The sequence below is a fragment of the Branchiostoma belcheri genome, unplaced genomic scaffold (genome assembly GCF_001625305.1).
Source record: "Branchiostoma belcheri isolate BF01 breed outbred unplaced genomic scaffold, Haploidv18h27 scaffold13, whole genome shotgun sequence".
Taxonomy (NCBI): domain Eukaryota; kingdom Metazoa; phylum Chordata; class Leptocardii; order Amphioxiformes; family Branchiostomatidae; genus Branchiostoma; species Branchiostoma belcheri.
The window spans coordinates 2,348,835-2,371,603 of record NW_017802713.1 but is presented as its reverse complement, the minus strand read 5'-3'; the positions used below and the strand labels follow the sequence as shown (position 1 = coordinate 2,371,603).

The following is a 22,769-nucleotide window of genomic DNA, read 5'->3' as shown; positions in this document are numbered from 1 at the left end:
CTTATCAGAAAATAGCGGCAAATTTGCCGGCGGCTGATTCCAATCAAAAATGGCGGCCAACTGTTATGTTTTACGTGGGGAGCGATCGCAAATAGTGGCGGTACAAGTCGCGCAGGGGCCGGTTGACGCGCAAAACACCCCGGCACGTTAGGTGAGGCTGTTAGGAATCTAGGGACGTGCAAACTTCGGTCTCAAAGTGTTCCGGCACGGTAAAACGCATGTTTGTTCATTTGGCCCAATGCACCGCTCCGCGACTGTTGTTAGGGCTAATGTAAAAGACTGCAAGCAAGAGAAGCCCTGCAACAGTCGCCGCGGCTAGGGAACCATCATTAGATAGTGTTAAATAATGTTTAGAGTTTAGATTCTATGGGTTTAGGTGCAACAAGTTGTTCAGTGTAATGTAGCCAGCTGCCACCGTGCCGCATGCCTGCGAAGCTGGTGTGTTACATCGCAGGTGAGGGCGGTTTTTAACCGGCTATACAGATGCAGATTTCATGGTCACGTGCACTGCAGAACTCACCCAACTAGTTCCACCACTCAGAACATTTGAGCGATCTACTACTAGGTTCTCCACTAGCTCACACAACTTCACCGTCCAAATTCCTTGTTCAAAATCATTTTACAGTGACAGTTTCTTTCCCCGTACGGCCTAGCTTTGGAATTCCCTCCCTGACAATTGTTTCTCACCAACCTACAATGTACAGGCTTTCAAATCAAACATTCACCGCCATCTCTTGACATAGCCATGTTTCTCTCATATTTCTAGTTCAATGCCGAGAAGTGGTCGTATAGGCCTTGCATTGAACCATTCCGTTAAAAAAAACCCAGATACTCACCCCATCAGGAAAATGTACTGTCCCTTGTCGTACATCTTGTAGTGTATACAGATACTCACCCCCGTCAGAAAAATGTACTGTCCCTTGTTGTACATCTTGTGTATACAGTTACGCACCCCCATCAGGAAAATGTACTGTCCCTTGTCATACATCCTGTAGTGTATACAGATACTCACCCCCGTCAGGAAAGTGTACTGTCCCTTGTCGTACATCTTGTAGGTCTCAATCCCCAGCTCCTTGGACAGACGGAGGAGTCTGTTCTGTGTAGGACCGACGTACGATCCCCCCACATCACAGTAACCAAAACCTTCCCCCTGCAAGTTATGTAGAAAGTAAAACACTTTCAATTGTCAATTCTTAGATGCAAGATTCAATATTCATGTACAATATATGATGTGAAAATAGATTTAAAAAAAAAAACAAGATTCAATATAAGTCACACAGTCATAGACATATGTCTATGACAACTAAAAATCAAAATTGGGCTTCTGACTGGTCAATTAATTAATTTATCAAATTAATTAATTAAAATATTAATGTTACACTGAATGATAAAAGGATGCAGCACTGATCTGGAGCAAGTTATGACACCCATGAAACCATCACGATTTTATGACGATGATAAAAGACATCTTTCTCACATATGCAGTGCAGGTGCGCCCTCCCACCCTGTCCCTGGCCTCCAGAACCAACACATCCAACCCCTTCTCATGGAGGAGCTTGGCTGCACTCAGACCTGGGGAAATAAAATTATTGATCATGGCAGCAATTTTAGAAAAACGTTAACTTTAATCTATAATTGGATACTTATGCAATAGGAATAAACTGCTAATCATTGATGGGGCAGTTAAAAACTTGTGTTTGATATGATGTGGCCTCGTGCCTATGCAGGTGTTCCCCAGGGTATAATGTTGGGCCCACTCTTTTCCTAAATGCCTCCAGGGTGCCAGTCTGTTAATTATGTGACCCTAAGTAATTGTGTAATACAGATCATGGCAATATGGCAGACAGAAGATATGTATGTTGTAATATTTATACACATACAATGTAATATATACAGACAACAGCTACACAGCAACAAAGTTAGTTTATAATACCATTTAGTTCCGCAAACTGGAAATAAAATCAATTATGAGCATTATTATCTTCTTGACCCTTGGTCACCTCTAAACCAAGGCCAATGGCAGGTTAACTGAATGTCGAAATGTTGAAGAAAAGGTGTACAAAAAGTTTGACTGTACTCCAATTTCACTTTGATGGCAATTAAGTTCACAATGTGACATATGAATCATGTAAGACTAAGACTAAGAGTAAAATGTACCAATGACCATGGAGTTAGAAGGACTCCATGGTCAGACTAACAAATAATGAAAATCAAGTTCTGAAAAAAGTAAAGCACACTTACCGCTGATTCCAGCTCCAACAACAATTACATCACATGTAGTCATTTTAGAGCTTTCAAAACAGACGTTGGGTTGCCTTTTTGCTTGGTCAAATTCAAACTGTTCACGGTCCTGCCTGAACCCGTGATTCAACGAGTCTCAAAGGTTACAATGTAGTTGGCGTACGTGCGAAATGTCGTAGTTGTGTAGACTTGTAGTGCTTATGTCTAACGCCTATTGTTTAACTAGTGGGGGCGTGACGCAAAAACTTCTCACATGTTTCCCCAAATAAACACTGTGAGAGGTAAAAGGTCAAAGTCCGCAAGGACAGGGGTCATTGGAACAATCCATTCGCTGTGTCGGTGGGTTGTGAATGAATGAATGAATGAACGAATGAATGAATGAATGAAGGAAAGGATGGATCGATGAATGGATGAATGAATGAATGAATGAATGAATGGATGGATGAATGAATGAATGAATGGATCGATGGATGAATGAATGAATGAATGAATGAATGAATGAATGAATGAATGAATGAATGAATGAATGAATGAATGAATGGATGGATGAATGAATGGATGAATGAATGACGTAACCCACCACCAGGCACTATGGTGACAGACGCTTGGTTCAGGTCATTGACCTTTTTGATTTGGAGAAGAAGAGGAAACTGAGCAAAAACAATAAGTTTTCCTTCAGTAAACATAATGATGGAATATGAAATGACAAAATAAGTCAATGATATTCATACTGGGCGAGAGCTCCAGTAAAACTTAAGCGACCATTCAGTCTCCTTTGAAGAACTTTGTGTGGGTCTCAGAAGAAGAAATCATCTTGGAAAGAAAGATATTATTTTTGCCAGAAAATAATAAGAATTTGTAAGAATGGTCCACGTACTGTAAAGCCCCACATTTCAACAACAATCTCACAGCAGCCTAAAGTTCAAATCTATAAAGAATGTAATCATCATATCTATTTTATTTATTTATTTATTTACCATTTGCACGTATATTAAAAACAATTACACAATCAAATAATAATAATCAAAGAATGTGCGGGGTAGGCCAGAAACCTGGGTGGTTTTTCTAGAGGCCTACCCCAAGCAAAGATAACTTATGACAAAACATATTTAAATTAAACATCAAAATTAAACAATGAAATAATTAAACAATGATTAATTAAACAAAATCAAGACACAGAAATAATAACTGAAGTGTATAAACTAACTAAAACGAAATTAAACAAAAGTCTTATACCTGTAATTCAGGTAGATGTTACAGATTAAACTGATTAAATAATTAACATAAGAATTAACGATTAAAAACAAAATATTAACAATAACAAGGAAAACAAACAAATCAGATTGTAGTTGTACTGGGATTTTGTAAGAAAAAGTTTTTAAGAAGTTTTTTAAGGGCCTCTACGAGTATACGCTATTGAGAATTGTTTTTGTGTGGATTTAGTCTTGATCGGCCTTAATTGGTTATGTTGTCTCGTATTGTGCTGGTGAATGTCTGAGTTGAATGTAAAAAAAAGTGTTGAATTGATCTGGTAAACTATTGGTATTATGAACGATTTTATGAACAAAAATGGCTATTTGTAATTTGTTTAAGTCATATACATTTATGATTTGTAGTTTACGAAACAGAGGTGCTGAGTGTGCTGTAAAGTGTGTGTTAGCTGCAATTATTCATCTTTGTTTATTTGACTTCACAGTTACTGTATCAAACATGAAATACTGTATGTCAGGAGAGGCAACAAAAACAGATTTTCCCTACAAGGCTGCTCCTCAGAAAATATGAATTAAGGAAAAGCGTAAACATAGAAAGTACTATGATGTGAGTGTGCGTAAACCACGGATCTTCTTCTTCTTCTTTCATTTTGAGGCAGCCGCCTTCAGACTAGCTGAAGATTCTGCTGCCTTTTTGTGGCTAATACAAGATGGCGTTCGCCAGGCCTCCATCCAGGAAAGTTGTGTAAAGTGCCTTTCGCAATTCCCAAGGGCACAAGATCGGTGACGTGGCAATGTTCGAACCCTGGCCCTCTTGGTTCCAAGCCAAACGCTCTGCCGTTACGCCACACGACCCCACATATACCAATAAAAAATGATATACAATAGTCATAGTTGTGTTAATCGTCTTTGTAAATGTATGGCAGCTTTCATAATTACTTACCAAACGTCCATGTGCTACTTGTGGCAAAGATGGGATTGAAAACTTGAAGGACATTTGATAGTTTAAGTTGTTCACATCTACATGGTGTGGATCGGCGTGGTCGAAAACTAATGTAAGGCCCTAAGGAAAAAAATGTTGTGTTTCCTGTTTCCCGACCGACCCTAGAAAAACCTACCGACCCTAGAAAAAATGGAATCCAGCAGGGGCCATGAATTTTTCGAGCTGATCGACCTTTTCTAGCTCCATGATCTGACACCTGAGTGACGAAACGTTGTACAATCCGTTTTTCAACAATGACATTGAAAATATATACTTTGTATATAAGTTTTACTTTCTTTAACTGTTAAACCGTATTGTTAGTATACGTTTGATCACTAGAGATTGCCAAAGTCTCATAAAAAAAAGAAAGAAAGAAAAAAGATAATCCTTACCTACCGACCCCAATTGTTTTAGGATTGAAACAGGAAACACATCATATTTTTTCTCGGCCCGAGTGGTAAAATGTCACCTACTTAAAATGTCAAAAATCCTTTTAATTCTTAAGGTTAATCCGTTAAAAGTAAAGGAAAGGGTAAACATGCACAAGCATGCACGACATTTAAAGGACACAGGAAGCTCTACTCTCATTGGCATAAAAGCCATTAGTATTATTCTAATCACTTTGATCCGAAGGACGTTTAATGCGCAAAAATGAGGAGTTTACTGGTAACAATTTTGGAAGACATGTGGCGCTATAGAAAACGAACACTACCGCTTTACATGATGCGCATATGCTGAAGAAGAAGAAGGAAGAAGGTCTCTCGTGCTCTTGCCCGAGTGTAGGGTGGTGCCCATCTCCATTTCGTAGCCCTTGGGCGACACACAGTTGTGCAATGCACTACAGCAGGGGGATGGTCAGCTGGTAGTGCTGTGTGTTTGACCTTCCCACACTCTTTCTCATATGTGCTGAGTGCTAAGCAGAGAAAGAAGTGTGTACCATTTTTAAAGTCTTTGGTATGACCCGGCCGGGGTTTGAACTCACGACCTCCCAGTTACAAAGCGAGCACTCTACCAATTGAGCTATTGCACCGGTATTGCATATGCTGAAGTCACTTTTTTCAACATACAAAAATACAATACATAGTGGTGACGCACTCAAGCAAAATGCTTATAATATTCACGTCACCATTAGACATAAAATAAAAATTACATCACAAAACATGGGTATCGTACAGGTAGCAAGAGAACAGAGTTTAGCTATTGAGATATTATAAATGCATACAGAAGTATAAATCAGTTGTTAAATCGCTTAGTTTCAGAGAGATATAGCTGTGTAATAATGAGTATTTGAGAGTTGAGTTTAGATGAAAGTAAAGGTGATCCATTAAGTAACAGATACACAGTAGCACTATCGGATAGGTTATTAATATCTAAGAATGGGATGTTTAATTGTAAAAGTCTGTCGGGGAGGTGTACACGATGTTTGGTGTATATGTCACATTTCCAAACCGGGGCCCGGCCGGGCTGTTTCCATTAACTAAAGATCAACAATCTCATGATCATAATATACGCAAATATTTCCATTATTTCAACTTTTTGTGTGTTTTGTTGTCCTTTATTTCATACTTCTCGTTTCATAAGACTGCCCGAACACAAAAAAACAAGTTCGTAAAACGTTTGAGCGTTCTAGTCTTCTAGAAGATGTTGAAGATGTCCACGTACGATGCTCAAGTACACATACGTACGTGCTGTACAACAAATTTCAACTAAAAACTGAATCACACATATATACACACACACATAGACCGATAGAAACAGATTATTTCAAACACTTACCACATTTTTTTTATTCCATTTAACATTTCATGACTAGACATGCTGACGGCACACTCAAGGTATATCAACTTATTTCATGCCGCCACCAACACAGAGGACGGATACAGGACAAGACAATACTCTTATTCAAGTGAGGAAAGTCATGTAAAGTGCCTTTCCCAAGGGCACAAGATCGGTGGCATGTCAGGATTCGAATCTGGGACCTCTTGGTTCCGAGTCGAGCACGCTGCCGCTACGCCATACGACTCCACAATACCATATTTTCTCATCTTTCATCACCTAGAAGATCACCAAAACGCCGTGTTCCTACTAAGATCATTATCATTATGCATAATGTGAGACAATTCATTATCCACTGCCTTCAAGAAGAAGTCAAACCTCATAATAGCAAGCGTTGAAGTAGAAGTATATTATTACAGTATAATTCAGTAGTTGTCTGTTCTTCTTTGTTTCTATAAAAGTAACTAGAGTTCCCCGATCTCATACCTTCGCCAAATGATGTTAATCTTTATGACTGACAAATTATAGATTAGATTATTCCCCCCTGATTTAAGAAATAGGAACCTAATTTTTCATGAATTATATCATTTTATCATAATCTCAACCAAAAAAAGTACTTATATTAACAAACAATGCATTCTAGCATTTCCTAATAAATTATGCAAATGAGGTCCTGATTTGAATAAATTATGTTTAATGATGTTCACCTCAATTTAACTTTCAAATACCACAAGTATGAAATTCCAGGCAGTTATCATTACATAATTATAAAATTTTCTCATTAATTATGCAAATTAGGTCATTATAAACATAATCAATATCTTCCTGTGTTTCTCTCGTTGTCAATTACCAATGTCACAAGCTTTAATTGTCCTATCATGGAATGCAGCTGATTTATAGAATTTCCCCATAAATTATGCAAATTATATCCATATTTGCATAATTATATGAAGGATCACGTAAGCTACCTACATACCAAAAATCACGACGATCCGTCAACCGGTTCTTGAGTTATCCCCTTTTGAATATTTTCAAGAATATATCGCTGCAGTTCCAGAGCAAGCCGCTAGGGGGCCTAAACTCACATCACTTCTTCCCCAGCACAAGAGCTACCTACCATCTAAATTTCATCACCATAGCATGTCTAGATCATGAGATATCAAAACCGGAAGTTCAGCTGCAGTACCATAACAAGCCGCTACGGGGTCCAAAATCTAATCATTTTGAGGTCTCATCAAGACCTACCCACCTACCAAGTATCAAGACAATCCATCAAGGCCTTCTCAAGTTATCGTGTTGACAGACAGACACACACACACACACACACACACACACACACACACACACATACACGAACGCCCCTGAAAACATAACCTTCTTGGCGAAGTTAATTAGCCTTAGCCTCGGGCATGATTTTGCAAATAAAGTATCTAGTACATTAATGTAACGTTACATACAATATTCTGCTACATAACCTGGCCTCATCTTATGTTCTAAAAACGTCAAGACATGTCTCAAGAGTTTTCTCAAGTCCCGTCGCCGTTCTCTTAGATAACGAAAACGGAAAGGTTGTGGGTGACAGGACCTTTCAAGAAAGGTCCTATCTCTCCCAGAAGTCAGAAAGTACTGAATTCAGTACTTAACAAGTGCCATCAGGCCTTAAGTTCAAGAGTCTTCGACACGGACCGACGTCAATTGTTGAGACGAAAAAAGTCTTAACTGTCCGTAAAAAAGAGTTGAAGAGAAGGGAAGGTGCTTGTCTTAAGGGTAATGGTGAAGAATAGTACGCCCTTAGACTTTAAGACTGTCGTTTCTGACGTCTATGCTTCTAACGTTATGCGTCTTGGCGATACTCGACATTTGTTAGAAGTACTCTGGAAGCAAACGCAGACGTTACATGTCGACATCGTTTCAATTGCCTGCGTTTTGCAAGTGACTTTGGTGCTGCTGTCTTTCGGAGACTTTTCAGAGCCCAGAGACGACCGACAAAACACTATCAGTATATACGTAAGTATAGTGAAAATATAATTCTAAAACGCCCTGCATGTCTGTCGAATTGTTGAAAGTATCATCCATAGCACAATCATCTACCGTTAAACTTTTATACAATCATCACAATGCCATGTTCGTAGATACGTGTTCTTGATCTTTTTAATATCGGGTACTTCAGAGCGGTCTTTGGCGGAAGGAACTAGAAAACTCAAGTGACATTTTCAGTGTACGTCAGCAGTAGCACAGCACACGTGCGTGTGTGGGCGTTCGAACCAGATAAAAAGGTCGACCAGAAATCTGAAACGGCCACTCTCTACCGAGGAAGTCCTGGAGTCAGCTGTCTCGAAGCCATCCCGCATTGGACAACTGTCTACTTCCTGTTAAAGGTATGTTGGACTTTTCTAGATCTTTAGAAGTTGTGTTCCAACCGCGCGATGTGGCGTAAGGACAGGACGTTCGGCTCGGAACCAAGAGGTACCGGGTTCGAATCCTGCCATGCCGCCGATCTTGTGCCCTCTCCTTATCAGAGGTGTGTTGGACTTTTCTTTGGAAGTTGTGTTCCAACGGCGCGATGTGGCGAAACGACAGGGCGTTCGGCTCGGAACCAAGAGGTACCGGGTTCGAATCCTGCCATGCCACCGATAAAGGCACTCGGGAAAGGCACTTTACACGAATTTCCTCACATTATTCGGGTGAAAATGAGCATGTCTGTTGTGTCCGTTTGTCTGCGTTGGTGGCCGCATAAAGATAAGTTGAAAAAACATGAGTGTACCGTCGCCGTGTATTCTTTTATTTTGAGGCAGCTGCCTTCAACTAGCTGAAGATTCTTCTGCCTTTTTGTGGCTCATACGAGATGGGGTTCGCCAGGCCTCCATCCAGAAAAGTCGTGTAAAGTGCCTTTCCCAAGGGCACAAGATCGGTGACATGGCAGGGATCGAACCCTGGCCCTCTTGGTTCCAAGTCGAACGCTCTGCTGTTACGCCACACGACCCATTATGTCTTGTCATAAATGTTGGAATAGAATTTTAATTCTATCAAAAAAGGCGCGACCACATTCGTCGAAGGTCGCCGTACGATTTTAATGCGGTAGAATTTTGAAACTGTGACAGAATTCGAACCAACCGCCGACAAATCTAAGACACTCAAAGAATGCACAAAACAAATGATACATCTTGCAGAGGAACAAATATTAACGCAATCAACAATTCGTGGACAATTTTGTAGTCCATCGCGCGATTCTTTAAGATAAGCATTCGAAGCCGGGACCTCTTGGTTCCTAGTCGAGCACTCTGTCGTTACGCCACAAGTACACGACCCCGCGACTAAGGAACTGTTGACATGACACCCTTCTGAGCTTACGTATAGCTGCTTCACATCTACGTTAATCCAAAGTTGTCAAATGGTCGAAGGGAATTCCAACGATCCTACAGCGTTTTCTCCAGTATGATCCATTATTGGGTGTTTCCTAGGTGCCTTAGATATAGTGGCATGGTAATTTTGTTTGTTTCGCATAACCGGCAAACCGCCTTTAGGCGTAACACAACAGTTTTGTACATGTACGCACAAGCTGCGTAAGACCGGACTGTAAGGTTTGAACCACTCACACCGGGAAGGTCTCCTACTCTTTTCGATAAGTGCGGTGGGTTCTTTAACGTGCGTAGCCGTGGGGGGGGGGGCTCTCCCAAACACGGGACCTCCATTTAAAGTCCTATCCTAGAGGACGTCCCTAACCGAAGCTAGGTACTCATTTACACCCTCAAGTGAGGAAAGTCGTGTAAAGTTCCCAATGGTACAAGATCGGTAGCATCGGGTTGGATTCGAACCCGGGACCTCTTGGGTCTGAGCCGAACACTCTACCGTTACGCCACACGACCCCAATTTCGAGGGACTGAAAGGTGTCTTAAGAAAAAAGCCATTGCCCTATACAAGCCGGATGCTGTGATCAGAAAAGCATTAATAGTATTAAGCCTACATTCCTTGACGCGACGAATCTTAAATATCACGCCTTATAATCTGAAAGGTGATTGGACCAGCTCCGACGATTAGTAGTGTACTATTTCTCAGAAAACAGACATCCGATACGAATGACTTTTACTGTGGCCACGTGACCCCGCACTTAAGGGCGTTCTATTTTCAATTAAGATCGAAGTGATCACCTGTTGGCATTTCATCCATCGCCTAAGTGCTATCAAGTTGAATTTCCTGTCAATCTATATTTTAACGCTATTATGTTCCCTTGGTGATAGAAATAAACAGCAGAATATAGGTGGTATAGCAGCCCCCAGAGTACTCCTCTCGCATCCAGTTCTTTTCCACAAAGGCTGTTGGCTTAACAAACAGCAGAGACAATATTGTCATCAGGGAGTCTATTTAGCACATTGCATTTCATTTATGTGTATTCTGTGTAGCAATGATCACACAAAATAAAGTGGGGTTGTGTGGCGTAACGATAGAGTGTTCGGCTCAGATCCAAGAGGTCTCGGGTTCGAATCCTGCCCGATGCCATCGATCTTGTGCCCTTGGGAATGGCTCTTTACACGAATTTCCTCACTTAACTCAGGTAAAATGAGTACCTAGCTTCGGTTAGGACGATAAATGGGGGTCCCGTGTTTGGAAAAGCCACACCCCGCACATTAAAGAACCCACCACACTTATCGAAAAGAGTAGGGCAGAGTGGTTCAAACCTTACAGTCTAGCCTTATGCGGCTTGTACTTTACATGTTCAAAACTGGTGTGTTACACACAAAAAAACATAACACAATACGACACGTTACCTGACTCTGTGCGGCGTACGAAAATTAAGCTTCATCGTCTTCCATACTGCTTATTCCAAAGCTTCAATGTCAATGTTTATATGGATCTTCTATATGCTACCATGCTACTTGCCGTAGTGCTCAGTAGCTCCAATAAGATCATGTGCTCACATACATATCACCTCCGTAAGACATCACGCTACTTGTCTACGAAGACTTTGAAAGTTGCCACGCCATTTTTGCGCTTTGCAGTAAGTTTCTATGCTATATAAAGCTGTGTGCAGTTTTTTCCAGTAGCCCAAGTAAGACACTCATTCTTACTGTTCACAGAGACCGTGCGTAAGATGTACATGCCCCGCTGCTTGCCGCTGTGTGCCATGGTGCTGTCCGTGGTGCTGCTGTCCGTGCTGTCGCGCACAGCCGCCCAGGACAGCAGCTCGGGGCGGATGTGCGGCCGTCTGCTAGTCCGGCGGTTCCAGCAGCTGTGCATGGACCTCAAGCGACGCCGCAGCCTGGACGACACCGCGACCGAGCCATCCTTGGTGTCCCGCCTGAACCCACACCTCGCTCTAACCACCCATTGGGAAAATGGTGAGTGCAATTATACCTGACTACCTGCCATGCGTTGGTAAGAACTGGTCCCTTGCTCCTCTTCATTTTTTCCCGCCAGGCAGTACGGTCCTTAATCTTTTGTTCAGCAACCTTGAGTGACCATCCAGTATCATATACTAATTAAATTTGGTCCCGCCATCTTTTAAAGGAGTCTTCTTCTAGGCCTGGGGTTTTCTAAGTCCTGGTGGTAGGCCCCATATACAAAAGAGTCTTGGGGTCTTCTCTAGGTCTCTCTCTACCGTTTTACACACATACAAATGAAAACCTCTCTCCGCTTTACATCCGAAAACCAACAAATTACAGAAAAATGGGATCTTTCGTCTTCCTTTGTCTTAAAAAAAGACGTCAAACCCATTGGTTTTTAGGAGTTCTTAATATATATATATAATGTGTCAATGCATTGTCTGTTCTTATTCCAAATGTTTCCTCTATACTTTGAATAAGCCCTTGGACATGATTTTGCAATAAAAACAATTAAAAAAAGACGTCAAACCCATTGGTTTTTAGGAGTTCTTAATAATATATATATAATGTGTCAATGCATTGTCTGTTCTTATTCCAAATGTTTCCTCTATACTTTGAATAAGCCCTTGGACATGATTTTGCAATAAAAACAACTTAATTAACCTTCGCTTTCTCTTGACCGCAGTGGCAGAGACAAAACCAGCAGAGGGCGGCCTTCAGCTGAAGAACAAGCGGGACCCTGACTCCGACGCTCCGGCTACCGACATCTTCGACGTCTGCTGCGAGCGCGGTTGTTCCACCGAGGAGCTGGTCATCTACTGCGGCATCTGGCACACCTTCTAGTGGCCCAAACCAGCGACTAGGAACCATGTAAGGCCATGTTGATTTGATTATATGGATGACATCCTCTGGGAACCCCAAAACTGACGCGAGAGTGCGAATAAAAAGAGTTTGGCAAGAAAAAAATTTTCTTCATTATGAAATCCACGCGGTCATAGAGGTTGAACAAATGACTAAACACACAGAGTATGGTATGGCGACTCTTCATTTTCATTTCTTTACATTTTTTTCTTTTTCTGAATTGATTTCGGCATTCTATGACATTAGTATCGTTTTCCAATAGTTTTTTTTTGCAACATACGACTTATATTCGCTCATTTTGTACCATTTACAGTGTGGTTGAACACTTTTTTTTTTGAAACAGGCGAAAATTCATGCAGATGTCATCCATATAATCAAATCAACATGGCCTAAGGGCGACAAGTAGGTAGACAGAGCGCGGTAAATACGGATACGCCCGAGAATGCATGCTTTGATGTACAGCAATTTTGCTTTTGTTGACTATCATCACAAAGCTAGACAAAGAGAATTTTTGTTCCCGCTGACGTTGCTTCGTTGTTGATAATAATCATGAGTTATAATCATGAATTATTACAAAGACACAGATGTAATGAGGTAGTTTAAATGTGCAGATATCTATTCTTGCCATATCTGCTTTTCGAAGTCATGTATTTTGACCGGCATTATAACATTACACAGTTGTGTAGGTAATGAATTCCACGACCCCGCGATGCCTTTGTAACATGAAATGGTTTTCTTGCAATAAAGCTGCCTCATTCCACTACACTGGTTTTCTTCTTTGAAGTTAAGGTAATGATGATCTCCTGCACTCCTGCACAGGAAAACAAAGTAGTCAACAGGGTGGGGGTTCAATGTTTACATTTTGTTTGTTACCATCGCCAAGAAGGTTATGTTTTCAGTAGCGTTTGTCTGTGTGTGTGTGTGTGTGTGCATGTGTGTGTGTGTGTGTGGTTTAGCAAGATATCTCAACAACCTTTGGATGGATTGTCATGAAAGTTGGTAGGTAGGTAGGTATTGATGGGACCTAGAAATGCTTAGATTTTGAGCCCCCTGACGGCTTTTGTTGGTACTGCAGCAGAACTTCTGGTTTTGATATCTCGTGATCTGGACATGCTAGGGTCACAAATTTTGGGGGTAGATAGCTCTTGGGCTAGTGAAGAACTGACATGAGTTTGGACCCCCTAGCAGCTTGTTAACAATCAAGTTTACCTGTTTCAAACTCAACTTAAAAAGGTCCTATCCTTGACGGGGTACATTAGGTATGATGATCTCTTAAAATTATTTTAACCTTTTTAAATAAGACCATCCTTGTGAGCTGAAGAGAAAGTCACACATCTGAAGTCTACATTATTTTAATATTGGGAAAAAAAGACAAAAGTTATGATAATGTTACTGCATTATGGAATTTGTCTTTACCCATCCTATGCACAATACATTCTTGTTGTCTTGTATCTCCTATTTGTATATCATAACGAGATGATTTCTAAAAAATCGATGAACCCACTTTAGATATTCACTATATCCATAGGCAGACGTTTGTCTGTGTGTGTGTGTGTGTGTGTGGTTTAGCAAGATATCTCAAGAACCTTTGGATGGATTGTCATGAAAGTTGGTAGGTAGGTAGGTACTGATGGGACCTAGAAATGATTAGATTTTGGGCCCCCTGACGGCTTTTGTTGGTACTGCAGCAGAACTTCTGGTTTTGATATCTCGCGATCTGGACATGCTAGGGTCACAAATTTTGGGTGGTAGATAGCTCTTGGGCTAGTGAAGAACTGACATGAGTTTGGACCCCCTAGCAGCTTGTTAACAATCAACTTTACCTGTTTCAAACTCAACTTAAAAGGTCCTATCCTTGACCAGGTACATTAGGTATGATGATCTCTTAAAATTATTTTAACCTTTTTAAATAAGACAATCCTTGTGAACTGAAAAGAAAATCACACATCTGAAGTCTACATTTTTTTTAATACCGGGGAAAAAAAGACAAAATTTGTGACAATATTTAATGTTACTGCATTACGGAATTTGTCTTTACCCATCCTATGCACAATACAGTCTTGCTGTCTTGTATCTCCTATCTGTATATCATAACGAGATGATTTATAAACAAATTTCTAAAAAAAATCGATTAACACGCTGAAGATCATCCCCACAACTATAGGCAGACATGAACGTTTTGCTTTGTACGTTTCTTGTTCAAGCATTACTCCCTCTTTTCCAATGTCATTACTAGTCATTACTAGAATCATGCTAGTTTCGAAATTGAATGGAAGTTCCATGACTTTCAAGTACAGTACTTGAAAATACAACTGTCCTAAAACGTTTCAAAAAGGTCAAAGTCTTGCTGGCATCAAAGTTGGAGTGTTACGCTGAAGGTATACTGGCTATACCGATACAAATACAGATGTTGAAGATTTTGCAGCTTTCGGTTTCTTGGGTCGACTACGCGTGTTCGACTACGTGATTTTACGAGGGGCAGGAAACAACTGGAGACTGCACGGGTTTCTCCTCGGCACTGTCCGAAGTTGTGCTGTTCCTGGTGCCTCGACGGAACAGCTGCACGCTGAGTTTGTACAGCTCGTTGTCCACCACACCAGTGGAGTACGGAACCGGTGGGGCAACCTGGGTGGACAGCAGCAAAATACAGTTATCATGAAAGTTCTGTGTTGGTAGTAATCATAGTAAACTGTTGAATTTCATTCCAACATAAGGGTTACACAGAGATCAAATTTTCAACGGCCACTGTCGCCTTCATCAGAAATAATTCATGACCAATCACTTCCAAATGTAAACTCATGAGAGCTATGGTTACAGACACGCAACCTTATGACCTTATTTACATGAGACTTTACGGATAGGCGACGTAAGCAATTGATCAAACGTGCCAGGGAGTTTATACTGTCTACCTTCTCTAAGCAAAATAAAGTGTCTTTCAAATAATGTGAATACTTTGATGTATACCAAAGCTAGGTACTTGTTTTCACCTGAGTCGAGTGAGGAAATTGTAAAGTGTGTAAAGTGCCTTTCTCAATGGCACGACGTTGCAGCCTGCCAGGGATTTGAACCCAAAACCTTTAGATTCTAAGTCTACAACCCTAACCACAAGACCACCTTGCAAACTTTACCAAAAAAAAAAAACAAAAAACTTCATACCTTGTCTCCTTTCTTTAGCTGCTTCCTAATCTCCAGGTCCCGTCTGGCGCAGAGTGCCCGGCGGCAAGGCCCCACATCACTCAGCAGATTCTTCCGTTGTCGGCGCCTTCTCATAGCGGCAAAGTTGAACGCTCCAATCGGGTGGTCGAAGATTGGGCTAGGTGGCCTTGCAGCCTCTCCTAGGACAAAAAACGATTCAGACTGACTTTAGAGCAACTGTGTGAGCTCTTCAGTAGAGTACATTGCATACTTAACCTTTAACACACCTTTCCGGTCAAACACCTACTAGTAAGCCCCACCCCGTTCTATTTCGAACACCTCGGTTAAAATCAGCGCGGGAAGGACCGCACAGGCTGCCGCTGTTCAGTGTGGGTTTTGCCGCTTAATTTTACGGTCAAGTTTTCGGCAGCGAAAAACTCTCTCAGCAGCCCCTAAAAAAGGGTTACGCTATCTTCGTTGCAGTACACATCCACGGAGTAAAACTTATTTGAGGAGGGGACAGAATGCTCTGCCGTTACGCCACACGACTCCACAACTGTCCACACCTAATGGTCTATTTGTTACAGGTTAGGCAGCAGGGAAAAGGTTAAACACTTATACAATAAAATTCCCCTATTCGACTTTCAGTGTCGAAATCACACTATGGGTAAGGAGATCATTCTGTAGTGTTTTACACAGTCAAGTAACCAAACTTACAAAAACAGGAACAAAAAGGTGGGGTCGTGTGGCCTAACGGCAGAGTGCTCGACTCGGAACCAAGAGGTCCCAGGTTCGAGTCCTGACGTGCCACTGATCGTGTGCCCTTGGGAACATGACTTTCCTCACTTAACTCAAGTGGAAATGAGTATTGTCTGTCTTGTATTTGTTTCTGTGTGTGGGACACAACACCAGCAACAGCTGCCTTTGTCCTACGTGTATTGCACTTTCGAAATTTCAATAAATCAAATCAAATAAAAAATACTGACCTTTTTCCTTCACCTCCTCCTCTGCCGCTGCCCTACAGGCCTCCTTCACTCTCGCCATGAGTTTTTCCCCAGCCAGAGTTGGGGAGATCCCGATCCGAGCCAGCACGTGGCCTGGCTTGAACTTCTTCAGGATGGCGCCCGGCTCCTTGGGTTCCTTTGGTTTGTTGACCTGCATGAGGCTGGCCCAGTCCACCTCAATTACATCTGCTGCTTCTAGGTATACGGGACACAAAGAAGTGGAATTCTTCATTGCAAAAGAAGTTGAAAAAAACAACAACTCAAAGGCAGATAAATAGATGAGAAGGTTGTTTAAAGGCATCCAATACAATTTTTAGGGCTTGGAAGCCAGAATTTTCAAGGTCAACAATATAGTCACTTATCTACATATTAAGTTGAAACCACACTATCCCAATGTGTATCAAACTCATGGAGCAAAAATGCCCAAAATTGTGATGAAAAATGGTTACTGGAAGGATCCTGGGCTGATTTTTAGGGTACCACCCAGAAAATAAAGGACTCATTTTGGGGCTTGTTTCTGCCGTTCTAAACGGCCAAAGAATGAAATAATGAATCAATGTGAGGCAATATGTGTCAATGTCATACAGATTTCCTTGTTTAGAATATTTCCAGCTTTGCTGCCCTGAAATTGCATTGGATGCCTTAAAAAATACAAGTATTTACCACGTTTTTCCTCTTCCTTGGTGTCTGTCTGGTCAGCCTCCTTCATGGCTTCTTCGTCCATCATGGCGTCTAGTTCGTCATCGCTGATAGCTTCGTAAACGTCCTCCTCGGTCTGGGTCGTGGTGACCTCCGGTTCAGCGGAAGCTGGTTTCTCTTCCAACAGCTCGGCAGGAGCTCCGTTGGTCTCACTGGAGGGTTTTTCCTCCGTGAGTACAGAAGAGTCGACTGATGACACTTCTTCGTACTTCTGCTGCACTTGTTCCACAGGCTCCTCTTTGGTTTCGGGGGCTCCTTTGTCTTCCTCTTTGTCGGTTGGCTTTGGCTCTGGGGTTTTGGTGCGTGTTTGTTCCTCGGGACGAGTGTCTTGGGTCGCAGTTTTGTCGTCGCTGCTTTGTTGTTTCTTTCTCTCCCTGTCCAAGGAGCGTGGGCGCTGTTTGCGTTCCGGGCTGCGCCCCCTACGGCTACGTTTTTCAGAGAGTTTGCTGGAGCGGCTGTCGTGGCTTCCACTACGGCTTCGTCGCAGCCTCTCGTACGAGCGCTGCCGGGGTCTCTCTCGCGATTCTTGGCGACCCCGTACCTCTCGTTCCAGAGCTTCTGGAGGGAAGTCTCTGTCAGATCTGATGTCAATGTCTGGTCGCATTTGGTCTCCGCGCATGTCCCTTTCAGGGCGAAGATCGCGGTCGGCTCGGATGTCGCGGTCTGAACGTGCGTCGCGCAGATCTCTGTCACCTCGCAAGGCCCTCACATCGCGCATGTCCAGGCTAGCATCACTTCTGTCCCTTCTGCCCCAGGGTCCTCTATCTGGCTCTAACACGTCCCGACGGTCATCTCGTGCCCTCTCCCAGGGCGAGAAGCGTGCGTCCCTGTCTCTGTCCCAGTAAGGGGGGAACCGGGCATCGCGATCAGCGAATCTGTCCCGATCCCTGTCGATATCCGGTGGAAGCCACCTGTCATCTCTACCCGGAGCATAGCGATCTGCGAATCTGTCGTCTCGATGGTCTACAAACCGATCGTCCCGGGGATAGCGAGGATCCCAGCCCCTGCCGGGGCCCAGGAATGCCTCGGGGGCATCTCTGCTGGGGAAACGGTCATCCCTTCTACGGTCCCAATCAGGAACAAATCGATCTGCTCTCTCATGAGGCGGGTAGCGGTCATCACGTGTTAAGTCAAAGAGTCTTCCATCTCTGTCCCTATCTAGATCTCTGTCCCGTTCCAGACCTCGGCCCCTCTCCGGGTCAGGACGTCTTCTGTAGTCGTCATAGGGTGGTTCCACCGGTGGCTCAACCGGCCTGTATGGATCCTTCCTTGGGTCCGGTGGGCTCCTAAGTCCAGGTCCTGGCTCTCTGAACATGTCATCATCATCATCGTCACTCCAGTCTGAGAAAACATCCTCCATTGGCATGGCAGGCTTCTCCTCTGCATGTCCTCGCCCACCACTGCCTTTGCTATGCTTCCCTTCATCAGACCAACTGTCAGACTTTTCTCTCAAGGAAACCTTTGGAGTGTCTTGGTCAGATACGTCTGACTCCCCTTTGGACACTTTTCTCCTCTTTTTCCCTACCTTTTTCTTCTTTGCCTTGGGGGTGTCTGGTTTCTTTGAGTCCTCACTGTCTGAGCGAGATCTCTTCCCAGCCCTCCCCCTTTCCTTCCTGTCGTCTGGCTCCTCCTCTCTTGGCTGTTTTCCAGTGAAATCATCTCTAGATCTTCCAGGATATTCCTCCCGTGTCCTAGCAAGGGGTTCCTCCCTTGTTCTTCCAGAGGGTTCATCCCTAGTCCTTCCAATATGTTCCTCTCTTGTCCTTCCAGAGTATTCTTCCTTCCCTCTTCCAGAAATGTCTTCTCTATTTCTAGCAGGCTGGTCATCTCTACCCTTCCCAGAATACTCCTCCCTAAGCCTCCCAGAATGCTCCTCTCTCATTCTCCCAGCATGCTCGTCTTTAGTTCTCCCAGCACGTTCGTCCTTTGCCCTCCCAGAATGCTCTTCCCTGCCTCTCCTAAAAGGTTCTTCCACGCTCCTCCCTCCAAGCTGTTCCAGCTTTTTCTTCTTCTTTGGAGGTTTCCCCTTTTTCTTTCCAGAGTCCACACTTCCGGCACGTTCCGACGATCCTGACCGCGATGGTTCAGAGGATTTTTGAGACTGGGTACTGCCTCGTTCCACGTCTCTCACCGCCTTATGGGAATCCCTCTCCACCCTGGAACCACTTCTGTCCCGCGATCTGTCGCGAACGGGGGATCGCTTGGTCTCCTCGTAGCGCGAGCGCCTGCTTTCCCGTGGAGGAGTGCTAGTCTTTGACACCATGGCCACTTTACTGGCCAACTTAGGCTCAGGACCTTTGCCGCTGTCACGGCTATCTTCATCACTACTGGACGATGAACGCTTCCTCTTACGCGATACAGAACGGGGCGACGACGATCGACTCTCATCTTTAGCCTTCCTTCTGTTAAACAATAATAGTAAAACCGTCATGACAGCAATTCGTCTCTTACTAAGCTCTCTAAACATTCGGTGTACATTTAGCATGCTCTTGAGAACACTTGCTTTGTGTGCCATCCAGCTTCTAACAGAAAGGGCATTCCGTAATCTATCAAGCTCTTTATTTCGATCCTATGGCCAGAAACCTTCAATGCAGAAAACTTAGAGATACATAACACAAACGACATTTTGTAAAATCTAGGTTACTACATCATATACAAATACGTGAATGAATGCCTAAGGGGAGAAAACAAACAGCTGTGAGGTACATATATCTAGGCCTAGGAAAAAATGTTGTGTTTCCTGTTTCAGTCCTGAAAAAAATCAAGGTCGGTAGGTTGGGATTATCTTTTTTTAATTACCTGTAGACTTTAGCGATCTCTAGTGATCCAACTTATACAATACCATTAAACAAAGTAAAACTTGCATGAGGACACTTATGTTTTGACTGTCATTATTAGAAAACATGATGGTCATCATTTCATCACTTAGATGTCAGATTATGGAGCTAGAAAAGGTTGATCAGCTTGATTAATTTATGTCCCTTGCAGGGGTAGGGGTACACCCAAAAAAAGTCAGGGTCAGCAGTTTTTTCTAGGGTCGGTCAGGAAACAGGAAACACAACATTTTTTTCCCTAGGCCCTAATAAGCACACCACAGAGAATGTCAGCATGCATTAGAAGCCACACCACACCACACCTGTCCTTATTGTCGTCATGCCGTGCAGAGCTGCCCCGCTCCCTCGCCTCCCAATCCTTGCGAGCTTCCCCATAAGCCTCTCTCTCCCCGCCGCCACCGCGTGCATCCCTTTCACCAAAGCCGTGCGCCCCACCGGCAGCCCTGCCATGCTCAAACTCTGGCCGAGCCCCACCGCGCCTGTCATACCTGCCACCGAAGTCCCCCTCGCTGTACCTGCTGAGGGACGGGCGGTCCCTGTCATCCTCCCGCTCACGCTCTGTCATGCTGTCTTTGTACCCGGGAGGCCTCCTGCCAGAATCTGCAAGACATGTCAATCACAATTTCAAATTCATCAATCCATGACCAACTGGACTAGAACAGTGTTAGGAGCACGTCGGCAGAACGTACTGCGCCTGCGCAGAACCCCGTATTTTCGCCTTTTTCGTTGGGTTTTTGGTCAACGTTGCATCAGAATTTTGCCTGTTGCAGAGGATATTCTTTCCGACATAACATTTGGAAACTACTGTTGAAATGCTAACCTTATATGAGCGAATACAAACTTATATGAGACATTCTGCCGAACTGCTATGTACGATACATTACGGGTTTCGCGCAGGTGCAGTACGTTCTGCCGATGTGCTAGTGTTAGGCAGCAAAAGTAGGTTTCCACTACAAACGCAGGGCTCGAAAGTCACTTTTGGCATGGCAATAGATGCACTAGTGCACCCAGCCAAAAAAGAATTGGGTGCACAGGAAATTTTTTGGGTGCACCGTATGACATAATCTTATAGATTTCTCTACAACAAGGACTTTGTATGATTCTGACATTTTCTAACAGTGAGTCAGACATTTAGATGTCATGAATACAAATGTATACTGTGTATACTAGTGTACATTAGATATTTTTACATATGTAAACCTTCAAAAATATTTGGGTGCACTGTTGCACCCATAGAAAAAAATTGGGTGCACAGCTCCAATTATGGGTGCACTGAGGTGCACATGCACCCAGTATTTCGAGCCCTGAATTAAAAGCGTGTATATGTAGTGTATTAAACAATTGTCAGCCTAAATGGTACTGAATACTACTGATCTTACAAGTGCGCAGAATGGCCAAGAATGCCTTTACCTCTCTCAAAGCCTCTGTCTCGACTTCTGTCATCTGCATAAACACTGGTGTCTTGTCCTCTACGATCTGGAAGGGTTGAAAAAAAAAGATGTCGGCTGTAGATTTTCACTCATGACAACCAAACTTCAGATAACCAGATTAAACGACGTGTGTAGTATGTAGTAGTAGGTGTCAGGGATCGAAATTAAAGGTGGTCAAATGGCCACTGGCCACTACAATTTAGGCTGGGACAACTAAAAAGACACTTTAGGACATTTTTGGGACAATAGAAAAATAATCAACATCAAAATGTCAGCCCTTTTTTGTTTATCAGGCAAATGTCCCGGCTTTTGGATCCGGAAAAATCCTCCTGAATTTCCTGTCTACTCTGCAATTATACTGCGCCTGTGCAAAATAAAGTTGACTTCAAGTTGAAGTCATACAATACTTCCCAAAAAAACAGGTTGGGACAGTTCATCCTCACTTCAGGACAATTGAAATTTATTTTTGGGACAGTGCTGGGACAATAGGAAGAAAAGTTGATTTTGAGGCCTGGTAAGTGTGTATTATTTAATACAGTATGTCAATGATAAAATCAACAACTTGGATTCCTAGGCTGCCGTAGTAAATGATTTATTTGGTTCATACGTCTACTTTAGAAAGAATGCTCAATGAGCAATCCTAACACTGTGAAGTTGTCCAATGCCACACAACAAGTGCGAATGCATGTGCTTGCTATGTTGAAAACAGTAGTTTTACCACTGAAAATAGTTTCATCAGGTTGGTAAGTTATAGGATACAGGAGTTTTCCTTTACACAACCAAATTAGCTCACGTAAAATGCTGATGTTTCAGTGTCTATCAGAACTACATAAAGTTACATATAGTGGCGAGAAGCAGAACTCCAGTCAGAAGCTCTGAGGAAGGTGTCTGATAGACACAGTAACATCAGCATTCAAGGTGAGGAAATTTGGTTGTGTAAAAGAAAACTCTAGTTGTAGTTTTACCATCATATCTCTGAGCTCCCGACTGCCTGTCTGGTGAGCGTGACCTCTGCCTGGGCGGGGGAGATTCTCTAACCCTGGGAGGGGAGGATGCCCGTCCTCTGGGAGGGGGTGATCCACGACCTTTCCACTGTGGAGGAGAGAGAGACTTCCTGCGCTGTACCGGGGGTGACGGGGAGCGACGCCGGGATGTTTGTTGAGGTGAACGTCGTCTCTGGGGTGGGGATACTGATCGCCTTTTCTGGGGTGGGGAGGGGGAACGCCGTCTTGGGGGGAGGGGGATTGGTTGGTCGGTCTTCTGGGTGGGGGGGAC

General features: G+C 43.1%; 3 protein-coding genes across 3 annotated transcripts in view; 1 reads left to right on the top strand and 2 right to left on the bottom strand.

Moving 5' to 3' along the window:
• LOC109463844 (amine oxidase [flavin-containing] B-like) overlaps positions 1-2,366 on the bottom strand; it is a 14,670-nt gene extending 12,304 nt beyond the window's left edge. The window contains exons 1-3 of the mRNA XM_019760722.1: positions 2,242-2,366; positions 1,478-1,572; positions 1,013-1,150 (exon numbers count right to left, since the gene is read on the bottom strand). Of these exons, the coding sequence (XP_019616281.1) occupies positions 1,013-1,150; positions 1,478-1,572; positions 2,242-2,284 (276 nt within the window). The 5' untranslated portion in view covers positions 2,285-2,366. The remainder of the gene's footprint in view (positions 1-1,012; positions 1,151-1,477; positions 1,573-2,241) is intronic.
• Positions 2,367-11,288: 8,922 nt separating this feature from the next.
• Positions 11,289-12,458, top strand: LOC109463854. Its single transcript, XM_019760731.1, has 2 exons — positions 11,289-11,546; positions 12,217-12,458. Exons 1-2 carry the CDS (start codon positions 11,300-11,302, stop codon positions 12,372-12,374), a joined length of 405 nt encoding a protein of 134 aa, XP_019616290.1. The 5' UTR covers positions 11,289-11,299; the 3' UTR covers positions 12,375-12,458.
• A 2,403-nt stretch (positions 12,459-14,861) lies between these two features.
• LOC109463759 (zinc finger CCCH domain-containing protein 13-like) overlaps positions 14,862-22,769 on the bottom strand; it is a 14,266-nt gene continuing 6,358 nt past the window's right edge. The window contains 8 exon segments of the mRNA XM_019760609.1: positions 14,862-15,017; positions 15,549-15,727; positions 16,514-16,726; positions 17,195-19,632; positions 20,367-20,664; positions 21,475-21,540; positions 22,460-22,732; positions 22,735-22,769. The exon segment at positions 22,735-22,769 is cut by the window's right edge and continues 417 nt beyond it. Coding sequence (XP_019616168.1) covers positions 14,862-15,017; positions 15,549-15,727; positions 16,514-16,726; positions 17,195-19,632; positions 20,367-20,664; positions 21,475-21,540; positions 22,460-22,732; positions 22,735-22,769 — 3,658 coding nt within the window.

Bases quoted from the DNA above. Each gene is read 5' to 3' on its own strand.
- LOC109463854 (XM_019760731.1), top strand. From the start codon at position 11,300: ATGTACATGCCCCGCTGCTTGCCGCTGTGTGCCATGGTGCTGTCCGTG. The intron at 11,547-12,216 runs GTGAGTGCAATT...TCTTGACCGCAG, and splicing joins AACCACCCATTGGGAAAATG to TGGCAGAGACAAAACCAGCA.